The sequence below is a fragment of the Pezoporus wallicus genome, unplaced genomic scaffold (genome assembly GCF_028554395.1).
Source record: "Pezoporus wallicus isolate ANWC-B61680 ecotype Strahan unplaced genomic scaffold, APGP_CSIRO_Pwel_v1 contig_6966, whole genome shotgun sequence".
Classification (NCBI taxonomy): domain Eukaryota; kingdom Metazoa; phylum Chordata; class Aves; order Psittaciformes; family Psittacidae; genus Pezoporus; species Pezoporus wallicus.
Window position 1 is genome coordinate 2963907 of NW_026639746.1, and position 13415 is coordinate 2977321.

Here is a 13415-nt window from a genome sequence, read left to right on the forward strand (position 1 = left end):
TGAGTTGCAGACTTCTTTTGTCAGTTATTACACACCTTCAATACATAATGTATCACAAAGCAACCACTTCCTTCAATTTCTTTTACAGCTAATGGTGATTTCCTGAAGCACCGCTATTTGCATGGAAGGAGCTGGGTCTGGATTCTTCTAATTTTAGAACATTAAAATCTAGACAGAAACAAACCCTGAGCACTTGCAAGATTTCTTTTCTAGAAGAACAAAGAAGGGTACAGCTCTGTAGAAAGGACTGAACTGTGGTGCAACCACTTTCCCAATGTTGCAGCTGTTTTTAAGTCCAAAGCCTTCCTTGGCTTGCATACATTACTTTCATACATTTGATAGCTACATTAGCAAAAGTATCCACATTTCCCTTTTATTGTAGTGTACTGTTAACACGTTTAATTCTGAACACAGTTGCATTTGTGCATCTGATGTCACTGAGCGGCTTGGTTCAGGTTGACTGAGATACATACATCATGGATGGACCTAGGAGAGCAAAGGCTCTTCTCATTAGGTGCAATTCTTTATAGGGCAATAGCTGTGCATTTTGATGGAAAGAGCAGTTTTTTCCGATTCTTCCTGCGTGAATAGCAGCTTTCTTCCCATGTTTTTCCTTCTTTGATGTTAGGTAGAGCCTTTGTTCCTTTCAGAATGTTACTGAGAATGAAGCTATGTTTCTACAATCTGAAAAAAAAGGATAGACAGGGTTAAATCTTGTCCTAGTGACACAACTATTGAGGGACTAGGTAAAAGCAAACTTTGATCCTACTTGCTAGTCATTTTCCAACAAGGCAAGGCAGTGCATTCTGGTCATTTTAGAAGCAGTGGGAATAGGCCAGAGTCAGGTCACTTATCAGACCTCCTATCTAGAATCCTTAGTCTAAATCTAAGAATTTTTCAGCGATTCAACTTACAGAGTTGCTACTTATATTTTTACTGAATAAGGACTTTGTTCATTCCCTAATGTGGACTGAGAAAACAGTAGATGCATATTCTTGCTGGATAATTTACAAGATAAGAGTAATTCAGAAGATTAATCTGAAATTTGTGTGCTCAAAAAAAAGATGTTGGTAATTAGACATTTGGTGAAAGTAAACATTACTGTATTTCTGCAAATTATTTTATATGTACATAGAGGTTACCTTTCATCCAAGAACATAAGTACCTTTTCAAAATTATTTATACTTCAGAATTAAAACCATTTCACTGTTTTTATGCTCATCCCATCATTTCTACATTGTTGTTACATGCCTTAATGCAGACTAACACGTTCAATTTGCAAGCTCTCTTCTATTGCATGGATAGATCTCCTGAACACTTTCCGGCTACTTTCTTCAGTTCTCAGGCCCATTGAAGCCCTCTAAGCCATGATCACTTTTGACCTGATGACTTCTGTATTTTTAGAGCTTTATGAGTTAAGCTATTCCTTCATCCCAACATGCTTCAAGAAAAGATTAATTAGCATATCTGCTCACTCCTAAACATCTTCTCAAGAGATATTTTCACATGGTATTAAACACATAAAGACATGAGGATTCTCTCCCTTAAGTTTGTTCTCTGATCTGAATCTCACAATGCAATGCTGCAGACTTTCTTAAAGCTACAGTAGCTGTGTAACAAACTTTAATTCCACCACATTTTAAAATTGTTAGGCTTCTGTAGATTTATTTATATGAAAGGTTATAGGATGACTCTTGTTCATTCACTAAGTCGTTCCTGTGTTTCACTGCTGTATTATAAAAGAAGTATTACCGATTCTTAATCTCACTACATCTTCAAACTAGTGAAAAGAAGCAGAAAGTCTTGAAGCAATATGCAAGACAACTTTATTCTCTTAATATTTTATAATCTTCAATGATAAGAAGTAAACAGATAAAGTTCATGGGTATTTTTAGATCCTAATGGTGTTCTTACACAAGTAAGTGTCCAGCTCTCAGAATACTTAAGTTAGACAAATATAGTTAGGTACTAACATCAAAATAGGTATATGAATTTAGTAAATGTAACTTGCAGTCTAGATACTTAATCAAATAAACTCAGCCTTTGTATTAGAAAAAGCTATATAACTTAATCACATAATATATACATAATATATATGCAATAATAATAATAATATACAATATTATAATACAAGAATAATAATATACAAGTTGTGTTTGGAAGACTGAGGGAGATAGAGCTCAGTTGTGGATGAAAAAGGTGTAAACAGACCATCTTGCTGTAAACTGCAGTTAGAAATAATAAGCTGATGAAAGGAACATTTATTTTTGTTTTTTTTTTTTCAGTAATGAAGATTTTAAAATATTGGAGAAACTTTTACAGGGGTGTGGCACTCCCTTCAAACTTTGAAAAATCTTATTTTTTTTAGTTATATACACTTTAGCTCAGATGGAAATGAGCTGGTTTCCGACATTACAAATAACATTCTTTGACTTACTACACTGCTTTCTGGGAATTAGATTTACCTACAGTATCCCTGTTAGAAGAGATTCCTTCTTGATTTTCATTACAAATTTGTGCTTATAATTTCATGTAAGAAAACAGAGTTCTCTTTTTCCAGTTTCAGACAAAAATTGTATGTCAGTTATTCTGTTTTATTTCAAATTTGAGACTCTTTTTTAAATGTTACATTCAAACTCAAACATCAGTAATCAAATGCAGACTAACCTTCAATAAAGTTAAGCAAGCTTTTACATGCAACTTATTTTTGATATTTCAAATTTTGAGAAAATTAATATTTGACGACTAGAGAGAACCTAAGCTAAATAACATGCCTAATTTTAAGAATAATTCCCTGCTATTAGACTGTTTGGCTAAATGAATACCTAGAGAAAGGTGGAACTAATTGATTTTTCCTCCAATATTCTAGATGACAGCAAGAAGAAGAAGGAATTTTTATTTTTTTTTAATTTTAGTGAATGCGAGAAATTTGTGGCTGTTTTATGACCACAAAGAAGAATGTATTCCCTTATAAAAGCAGACCAAAAAGTTTCAAAATGAGAACATGAACTACTGCTGCTATTTTTCTTAGAAGGCACATTAAAAGTCTGTGTGCAGCATTTAAGGGCAAAGGAGGTGAGTGAAGGCAATTTCTGAACACTGTGATAGCAGTAAGCATGCAAAGGAAAAATCGGACAGCATCCTATCATTAAAAATCTGGTAATCCAGAACAGCTTGACTGAAAAAAAAAAAAAAGAAAAACTCTTATCTCACTGATAAAAATATTTAAAATAAACAAGGTGGGGAGTGGAATGAAAAAATGTTAAACCGAAGATCCCCATAGGGACCAAATTATCCTAAAAGAAGAAAAGCTATGTTTATTTAGGGAAAAAATAATGTTTTCACAAAATCCAGCCCTTCTTTTGGTGGGGTTTCTTTTCCTGCCTAAACATAGTTGTAAGGAATGCTGTAAACTCCAGTATCATCTTAATGATGCTGAATACATCTGCTGGGGATTGTGAAATAGGACTGCTACACTTGGAGGTGAACTGGAAATCTTTATGCCTAACCCATGTCTAGAATTTTTTTGAAGCAACCATTTGCACCTAAACTCCATAAAACATCAAATCCAGATCTTTACTGCTACTTAGGCCAATTAGTATGGAGAATTATAGAGATACGAAGGAAAGGACAAAGGCCATATTCAAGCAAATAATTTAGTTTCAGAGAAAAATATGTTACGTAACCACAGGCCAGAGTTTGATTTCATACTATTACTTCATTATAAATCAGATGTTATTAAAAAAAAAAATTCTAGAATTTAGGGATTTGTGAACTATCTTTTCATAGCCTAAGCTTTCTTGATTGTTAGAAACAAACAAACACAAAAGAGCACATCCTCATTAACAATGTATTTGGCATGTAGCCAGAATACATATTTCTTTTTCATATTATGCTTCAGCAAGTTCTAAATCTGAAAGTACAAAGAACCATGTTTCCCTGGAGGAAGATATTCATACCCACTGTGATGATAAAAAAAGACATAGCTGTGAAAGCATTGCAACAGCTGACCAGTAAATGTAAGTGGAGACCAATTTTAATTACATTCTTTTGGTCATAGATTGTTTTGAAGTTTGACTGGGGATCCCATGTCCTTTATGAACTAGTTAGACAGTGATTCACTGTGAAGAGGAAAATTCCCCTCTCACAATCTTCCAGAATTCAATATTTTCAGGCTTTTCTTTTTTTTTTATAAGTGATTTTTGTCTATTCATAAACATTTACTACAGCTGAATTTTTCATTTAGCCTCTCATGTTCAAGACTCTGAAAGTTGTCTTTCATTTATACAAATAGCACTAAAGAGTCAAAGGATGAAAATGCATTGTTTGTGTGGGTTTTTTTTGTTCAAACCTGGGGAAAAAAAAATAAAATCTGCAGGTTTGGTGGTGGTGAGAATATCCCTTGTAGTTATTTTCATCAAATGCTGATGTTAATGGAACCTGTAGTGCTACATTTGGAACTGTTTCTCCCCTCTTCTTCCCAAACACCACTACATCCCCCCTTGAAGGGAAGGGAAGGGAAGGGGAGGGGAGGGAGGGAAGGGAAGGGAAGGGAAGGGAAGGGGAGGGGAGGGGAGGGGAGGGGAGGGGAGGGGAGAAAGAGAAGAGAAGAGAAGAGAAGAGAAGAGAAGAGAAGAGAAGAGAAGAGAAGAGAAGAGAAGAGAAGAGAAGAGAAAGAAGAGAAGAGAAGAGGAGAAGAGAAAGAAAAGAAGAAAAGGAGAGAAGAGAAGAGAAAAGAAAAAAGAGAAAAGAAAAAAAAGAAATGAAACGAAACGAAACAAGGAAAGAGAAAAGAAAACAAAAGGAAAGGAAAGGAAAAAGGAAAGGAAAGGAAAGGAAAGGAAAGGAAAGGGAAAAGAAAAGAAGAAAAGAAAAGGGAAAAGAAAAAAAGGAAAAGAAAAGAAAAGAGAAAAGAAAAGAAAAGAAAAGAAAAGAGAAAAGAAAAAAGAAAAGAAGAAAAAAAAGATTTTTTTTACTGCTCAGAATGGAAGTATAAAATGACAGGTCTCTCTTGAAACATGTCACCTTAGAGACAGACTGATGACTAAAGCCCATAGCCAAATGTCTCATATGAAGCTAGAGCTGGTTTGTTGGTTTTTTTTTTTTTTTTATTATTTCTTCCTATTCTATTTTAGAATTAACATCTTCTTTGTCTATGATTGAAGTATCTGCATGAATGCATGTGTTTGTAAAATAAGCATGGCTGTGTGCCTATTAATACATATAGGAATGTAGAAAAACATGTTTCAAAGGAATGGGTGAATTGTATTTATCAGAATGTTTCGTGCTCTTTCATGGTCTTCTGATTTTACTTTTTTTTCAAAAGAAAAAAGGAAGATCCCACAAAAGGCCTTTTCTAAAACACTAAAATAAACGAGAGACTTTGATCTCTTAAAAGCTTTTAATTTTGAATGGAAAAGCTCATGACTGTAGCTGACATGTTAGTGAAAAAGTATCCCCAACCTGCTTGTGCAAAAAGCCAACTTAGTAACAAACATTAAGGAATTTTGATAAAATGTATTTTTACTTAAATAAAGGAAAAATGATACCAATGTATGGGCTTAAAATATGGAATGTTTTTGTCTGTTGAAAGATTGCAACAAAATCTCTCATTCTCCATTATGCTTTAATGTAGTGGGTACTAAGTGCCACTTTTGTCCATTCAGAGTGAATTGTTATTTAATTTATTAAAATTATTCTTTTAATATCTTGCATCAAAAATGTTTCCACTATTGGCTGAAGAATTAACTGTCTTTGTAAGAGCAAGTTCATGAATTGTTTGCTGGGGTATTTTGTGAGCTTCTGAGCAAATGAAAAGCCACAAGACCTTTGGATATTTCCATACTGCAGTTAATTTGTGATTGTAGCAAAGGAGGTGTATTGGAATGGGATTTTATTTAACTGGATTTGGACATGAATAGCAGTGAAGGTGCCATGGCAAGTAGCTCAGTGGGAGCACAGAGACTGCAGAAGGCTCAAATGCTTATTTGTAAAGATAAGCTTTCCATATAGCCACATTGGTGACCGTTGGTTTCTTGGGGTAGTTAAATGAAGGTAGCTCTGGATAGAATGCATGGCTGCATTCAGGCCTCCCAGCTACTGTACTTTGGCATTAAGGAGATATTTACATTTTGAATAATTATTGCTTGAGAAATTTGAGTCTCTCTTGACTCTCTGTTGGCTCATACTCTAGAAAATTATTGCTAAAGGCATCTAGGGATACACAAGAGGATGGCATCAACCTGACCACAGTTTAATTCCTAAGAATTCCTGATTTTCAGCACCGGTGAAAGTCCCATGCAGAACAGTCACCTTGTTTTTCTTTAACATCCAAAATTCTTAGCATCCAAATTTATCAAATAATGAACTATCTGCTTAAAAGTGTGTCTTGGTGTATTCACTAAGTCTCAATGCTATTCCTGTTTTTGTAAACAGAACTTCAGTGTGGAACATCTTGTTGATATTTCCAGCAGTCTTCTTGCTGAGCTAGCATTCTGGCAATTGGAACAGACTTTCAATATAAACAGGTCTAGATTTTCTGAACTTTTGTTATAACCATGGGAAAGAAGGAATGGAAAAGGAGGAGAAATGCAATTGTCTGTTTTTCCTCATGTTATCTTGCATCATGTGATACTGTCAGAAGCGTGCGGGCTCTTGTCAGATAGAGGCCGTGTCTGCTTGCAACAGCAGCAGACACTCTCCTGTACACCTCACAGAAGAGCTTCTTACTGAGGCATCTTCTGAGTCTCTGACATCTGTTCCTCTACTTGCAATAAGGACTTCTCTGCCTTCAAATATTTTGGTAATATATTTTGGAAACTTTCCCAAGGCCTGCATTAAAATTTTCTTGGCCTGATGACCAGTCACATATAATTCATCTTAATAAAAGAAAATGTATACTTGAAGGCATCTGAGAAAGTGCTGCCAGGTAGGACTGGGTCCCAGGTGTGCTCTGGCTATTTGTCTTGATCTTTTTCAGGAACAATGTGGTTTGTGATGAAGCTGCCATGAAATAATTGACTTGAAATTGGTATATACTGAGTCAGATGGGGCATGCCTCCTTATGCTGAGAAATTGACAACTAGTTTAAAGCAACTGCATAACTTGATCATTCTATTTTTACAATGGTAAGATTAGTTATATACATGAGGATATATACTGGTTATATATCCCCACAGGATAAATTGGTTCTGAGTAGTGTGGTTGTGGTCCCAACACAGAACACACTTGAACTGACACAGTGTCCTTTCTTGTGTATCCTACTTAGTTGGTCCATAATGTAGTGCTGGATCCTAGCTGGGATAGGAGAAAAAATGTTCTGGTATTTACATTTAACTTCAAATTCAAATCTTTGCTTCAGGAAATTTATTTCTTAGTGCAAGTTTCCTACCAAGTCTGCTTGCTGTTTTCCAAATACACATTCAGCATCACTTCTGGCACGCACCTCCATATACTTGAGTATTTAATGATTTACAATTAGCATGCCATCTTGTGAATTCAGAACCCATGAGAGCTAAAATGAATATTTATTAGAAAATTATCATATGTTTAGCTACCAAAATGATGTAGGTACTACATTTCCCTTTTATTTTTTTTCATTGCAGAATCATTGCTGTAAGAGCAAAAAAGAAAGGAAAAAGCTCACTGATCCAGCATACTGACAATATCTTCAAAATCTACCAGTTTTTTGTTTGGTGACCACATTTTTCCCCATGAGCTGTGTTATACAGAGCAACTGTAAGCAAGCCAAGCCTTAGCATGGAACAATTTGTTTAAGATGTGATTTTTATCACAATGGAAAGAACCCATATTATTGTAGGTCAGGTCTACAGATCAGGTTATGTCCCTCTTTTAAAAGCACATGAGTTCCCAGCTGCTAACCATGTTGCAGAGTGGTTGGATTTATCCCCTGATCATGAGTGGGGCAGCTCCTTCTGTAAGCCTGATTTCCAGCTGCCACTTCTGCTCTCCTTCATTTCATTGTCTCCTTGCCCCAGGTGCTGGATATCACACTTGATAACTGTTAGACACAAGATAAATGGGTATTTATTACGGTACATGCCTGTAATGATGCACTGTACACAGTGCAGCTCATATTAACTGTTTTATTTCACAGATATAGCTCTGGGATGACTAAGTACAACCTTAGTTTTACAGGTCTGAGAAAAGACAAAAGAGACGTAGCACAGTGTGGTGCTAAGATGTTTTCTTCCTTTTCCCCGGAGTACTTGAAGACCTATTTTCCATCAGTTCCATCTTAATGTATTTAAAACGTGTGACAGATACAAACCCTCTATTTCATCTTCTATGTCATATATGAATTAGGGAATGGGTACAATGTGAGTGGGTACAACTATTGATATTTATTCCTAGTTGAACTAGCTGAAATGAGTCTGTCTGTCTGACTCCATTCTTGGTCTCAATAACATCATTTCTGAAGACTGTTCATAAATCCTTTTAATTGACCAGGTTTGAACACAACATTTCGTTTTCAGTAAGAGGATAGTTAGCTCTCGTTTCCTCATACAAATGTTAAATTAGTTGTAATTTTACCCAAGGGAAATTTAGACCAATGATTTTTTTTTTTTATGTACATCCCCAGACAATGAAAGATAACGAACATTTTAGAAACCAGCAACAGAGACAAGCAGTCATCATGCCAAGTCAGTCAGAAATGCTGACAGAGAGAAATATGCAGGCACAACTTGTTCTTATGATTCATAGCCATATATCCTCCAGGGGCATTAGGTATCTGAACCATCTGGCCTTTGGCACCTCTGCAGTAAATGGTAAATCCACTGGTATAGCATATAAGGCATCTGTTCTCAAACCCTATTTCTTCTTGATTTTGGAGAAATCTTTTTGAGTACTTCATAAGATTATCCTAACTACTGGCCTTGAAACCTGTTCTTTTTTAGTACCTCTGATAGCTATTTTGGAAGTATAATTATTCCTTATTCAGTTGCTGGCTCCTATGAATCCTTTTCCTAGACACTCATCTCTCCCTGTGTTTGGGCACTTAGCCCAGGCTGTAGATTTCAAAGGCAGCAGGGTGCTGAGAGGTTAGACACCATAATGTTGCAAAAGTACCTCTGTGGATCTAGTATTTAATCATTAGCTGAAAACTGATACTCTTATTTGTTTGAGCAACAGCTGTATATGCAATATATGGACAAGGGTTTACACAAAGTGTTTAGTGTGTCACAGATAGCTTACACAATTCATTATAAATATAGCAACAAGGCTGAAGTGCATTTTTTGTTGTTCCTGGCAGTACTTAACACATTCTTCAATGCAGAGATGCAAAGATGCACAGTACAGTCATGATTGAACTTGCTGCTGCAGTGATGGAATGGTGTTTCTTCTACACAATTTTGAATGAAAACAGCTTTTTAGATAGCGCAGTTTTTCACTGCTTAATATCCATTCCACACACACTATAGATGGCTCTATGTAGTGTATTATATATGTGCATTTTGTAATATTTGCATTTGAGTTTTATATGAAAAGAATGTTTTTTCTAAGGGCCATTGCATGAATAGGAATGGTTAAAAAATGCACTATCAAATTTAATGAGGTAACAAATTATTCCTTTATGTAATTTTTTTTAGGATCTGTGTTATTTTCTGTGCCTGAATTACTCTGAGGAAAGTTGAGAGCTTGGCGTTGTCTTTCATTTTTTATTTCTTGAACAGTAAATTGCTGATTGTTAATTATACAGGATATCTGCTAAATATTTATCTTTCATTTCATCACTGTTACTTGAGAAAGAGGGTGCAGTAAAGGACTTTCTGAGTATCTATCACAATAGCTTAGTAACAATTCAGAAAATTGGCTAAAGCTTTTCATAATACAGTGTCCATCTTTTCATTACTGGATTGTCAAAGTTACCTGGTGAATATGAGGGTCACCTTCTATACAGTCTCATCTGCTGTTGGCAAATTAGCTGTCCATCATGGGGAGCCACCTTGTTCATAAAAATGTGATCAAATGTGTTGCCAGAAAAAGACATTATATTCAATTTTAAAGCAGATAAGAGCAATTTATTTATGTTATATTTCTATACTATTTATAGATCATAAAGAAAAATGTACAAACAATTTTTGCTAGAAATAGAAGATGTTCTGATTTGCAAATATAATTTCTTTCATGTACAGCAGACAAGAATTCAGGATAAATCTATACTGTCGTATGTGTCTCTCAATCTGATAAAATAATAATGTAACTGTCGTGGTTTAAACCCAGTCAGGCAACTTGTGCATAACCCTTCCTTATCTCCCTGTAGCTCTGAATTTCTTCAGTCTCCAAAGCAGCAATCCCAAGAAATTGGTGTATAGCTGAAAAAAGGGATATGTTTGCCTGTGACTAAAGCTGGCTGACTGAATTTGAAAGTATTTATGTTTATACTGGCAGTTGATAATTCCATGCTTCACTTATGCCATGTATAAACTTAATTCCAATTTAAGATCTACCTATGCAAACAACTATTGAGGTCAATGGAATTCTGTGAAAGCAGAACAAAATCTGATAATTAATCCCCAGCATGTTCTAAATATTACATAGAATAGGAGAAAATAGAATAGAATAGAACTATTTCAGTTGGAAGGAACCTACAATGATCATCTAGTCCAACAGCCTGACCAATTCAGAGCTGACCAAAAGTTAAAGCATGTCATTAAAATCATTGTCCAAATAAATGCCTTTTAGACACTGAGAAGTGTGGGGCAGCTTTGAACAATTCCTACTTATTCTTTGAGTAAAATAAACAAAAAAGGCTTCATAAACACCTTTATTTTTTTTTGGCCTTGGCCTGTTGATCCAGCCTGTCCAGATCCCTCTGCAGAGCCTTCTTCTCCTTCAGCAGATCAACACTCCTGCCCAACTTGGCATCATCTGCAAACTCCCTAAGAATGCACTCAGCTCCTCACCCAGATCATTGATAAAGATATGAACGCCATTCACTGCCACTCTTTGGGCCTGGGCATCCAGCCAGTGTTTTACCCAGCAAAGCATACACCTGTCCAAGCTATGAGCAGGCAGTTTCTCCAGGAGAATGCCATGGGAAATGGCTTTACTAAAGTCTGGGTAGACAAAATTCACAGCCTTTTTCTCATTCAATAAGAGAGTCCCCTTGTCATAGGAGGATATCAGGTTAGTCAAGCAGGACCTGCCTTTCATAAACTCATGCTGACTAGGCCCCATCACTAGCTTGTTCTGTATGTGCCACATGATAGCACTCAAGAAAATCTGCTCTGTAACCCACCCAGACACTGAAGTCAGGCTGACAGGCCTGTGGTTCTCTAGATGCTCCTTCCAGCCCTTCTTGTAGATGAACGTCACATTCACTAACCTCTAGTCAACTGGGACCTTCCCAGTTAATCAGGACAGCTGATAAATAATGTAAAGTGACTTGGTGAGCACTTCCACCAGCTCCCTCAGCCACTTCAGGTGGATCACATCCAGATCCATAGACCTATGTGTGTCCAAGTGGTATAGCAGGTGTCTGAGCCCCTTGGATTATGAAACTTCATTCTACTCCCTGTCCCTGTCTTCCACCTCAGGGGGTTGGGAACCCAGAGAAGTCTGATCTTACTATTAAAGACTGAAGCAAAGAAGGCATTAGGTGTATCAATCTAATCTGTGAAGTACTTTGGAAAGACAGAAGGTTGACATTTTAATAGGGAAAACAAAACTGTTGAGAAAGTTGGAAAGCCTCCCCATATACAACATAGCCATCTAACTGCGTTTAGTTGTCTAATAACTTTTAATGCATAGACATGTATATGCCCCAAATAATCTTGTATATCAGAAAATAAATACCAGCATTCATTAAAAATACAACAGCTCTTTTAAAATGCATTCTTAATCTTACTCACACTGAAGGTAATCTTCAATATTGAAGTATTAGATGCAGAGATTCAAAAGTACCATTTGCTTTACTTCTGTCTAGTAACATGTTGCTTTTTCTTAAAACATTTTCTCATTTTCTTTGTTTTTCTCATTTTATTAATGATTAGATTCTCCACAAAAGGGTCTTATTTTGGGCAATAACAACAAGCAAGGGCAAATATTGGTGGGAGTTAGATGTACCAATGCAAATCAGGCAACAGTTCTTAAAGAAAAAGGAATTAAAATAAACAAATTAGAAACATCATAAAAAGACGATGTATGGTATAGGAAGTTGGTGCCAATCTGAACTCAGTGCTTCATGAAACAGGCTCAAGGAATGTTTTTCTTCTGCTTGAACATAGATAACTGTTGTAACCAGGAAGTAGAGAGAGATTCCCCTGCACCAGTATATAAAAGCCATTAGAAATCACCAAGTAGAAATTTGTCCCTTTTTCAAGTACAGGTAAAGTGTAGAGATTTCAATTAGCACTTTCTTCCATCAGGAAGAGATATAAATATAATTTCTGAGTTTGCATTCATTTTCTGGTCAGTAATTTAGAATATTCAATGAAAACTACAAGCCTCTTAAATAATTAAGACAACTTAATTAGGGACGTTATAATAACAATTAGAAGTTATCTGTATGTATAAGAGAACATTTTACATTCTCTATTTGGTTCTGTAACCACAGCATTTGTTGCTAACCCTTTACTCTCTGTTGAAAAAATAGAGGTATATGATAGTTCCCAGTACTGAAGAGCCGCATAATGAACGTAAGATAACCTTCAAATTGTGTCTCGATGGCTAAATGCAGTCATGTGGCAAGGCTGCGTTCTTAGCTCTTGTAAGCTGAGGTAGGTCTGTGAAACTCAGCACAGCTGAGCCAGAATTTGGCACTTTATGATCTGTCTCAGAAGGTTTAGGATTTTATATAGGTAAAGTAGCAGCTGAGTTGTACTCTTTAATGCAGCATTAACTGTGTAAGTTCATGCAGTGTCATTTCAAAAAAAAAAACATAGATAATATAACTTTTGGCTGTGCTGCTGTATCTCAGATTAACACCTTCTTTTCTTTGCCTGCCTGGTTATGGATTATCTAAAGTGTGGCTATTTAGCAAGTTAAAATTCTTTTTCTTCCTTCTAATTTTTCTCAGGAGGTGTTTGCATTGCTCAGTCACTCAAAATCCCACGGGAACCAAGACCAGGAGAATTTGAAAAGATCATCAAGCGCTTGTTGGAAACTCCAAATGCTCGAGCAGTCATCATGTTTGCCAATGAAGATGATATTAGGTGCCTGTTTCCTTATTTTGTGTTTTGAAGATGTTTCTTTTCTCAGAGATGCTCAATTGGATGGTGCAGAATAGAGTAATGCAGGAGTTTCAGATTCAATTCTATGTTAAAATTCTTGTAAATCTGGTGCTAAGAAATTGAGTTGAAATTACAGAGTGTTCTGATCCTTCATTCTGCGGAGATTTAACCTGTTCCTAGTTCCTAAGAGTGCAGCTCCAATAGATTACTGTTTGGTGA

At 35.9% G+C, this 13415-nt stretch overlaps 1 protein-coding gene across 6 annotated transcripts in view; it reads left to right on the plus strand.

Annotated features, from left to right (window-relative positions):
- GRM8 (glutamate metabotropic receptor 8) overlaps positions 1-13415 on the plus strand; it is a 356684-nt gene that overhangs the window by 148359 nt on the left and 194910 nt on the right. For all 6 annotated transcript variants that reach the window (XM_057415733.1, XM_057415734.1, XM_057415737.1 and 3 more), the window contains exon 4: positions 13043-13178. In XM_057415733.1, the coding sequence (XP_057271716.1) occupies positions 13043-13178 (136 nt within the window). The remainder of the gene's footprint in view (positions 1-13042; positions 13179-13415) is intronic.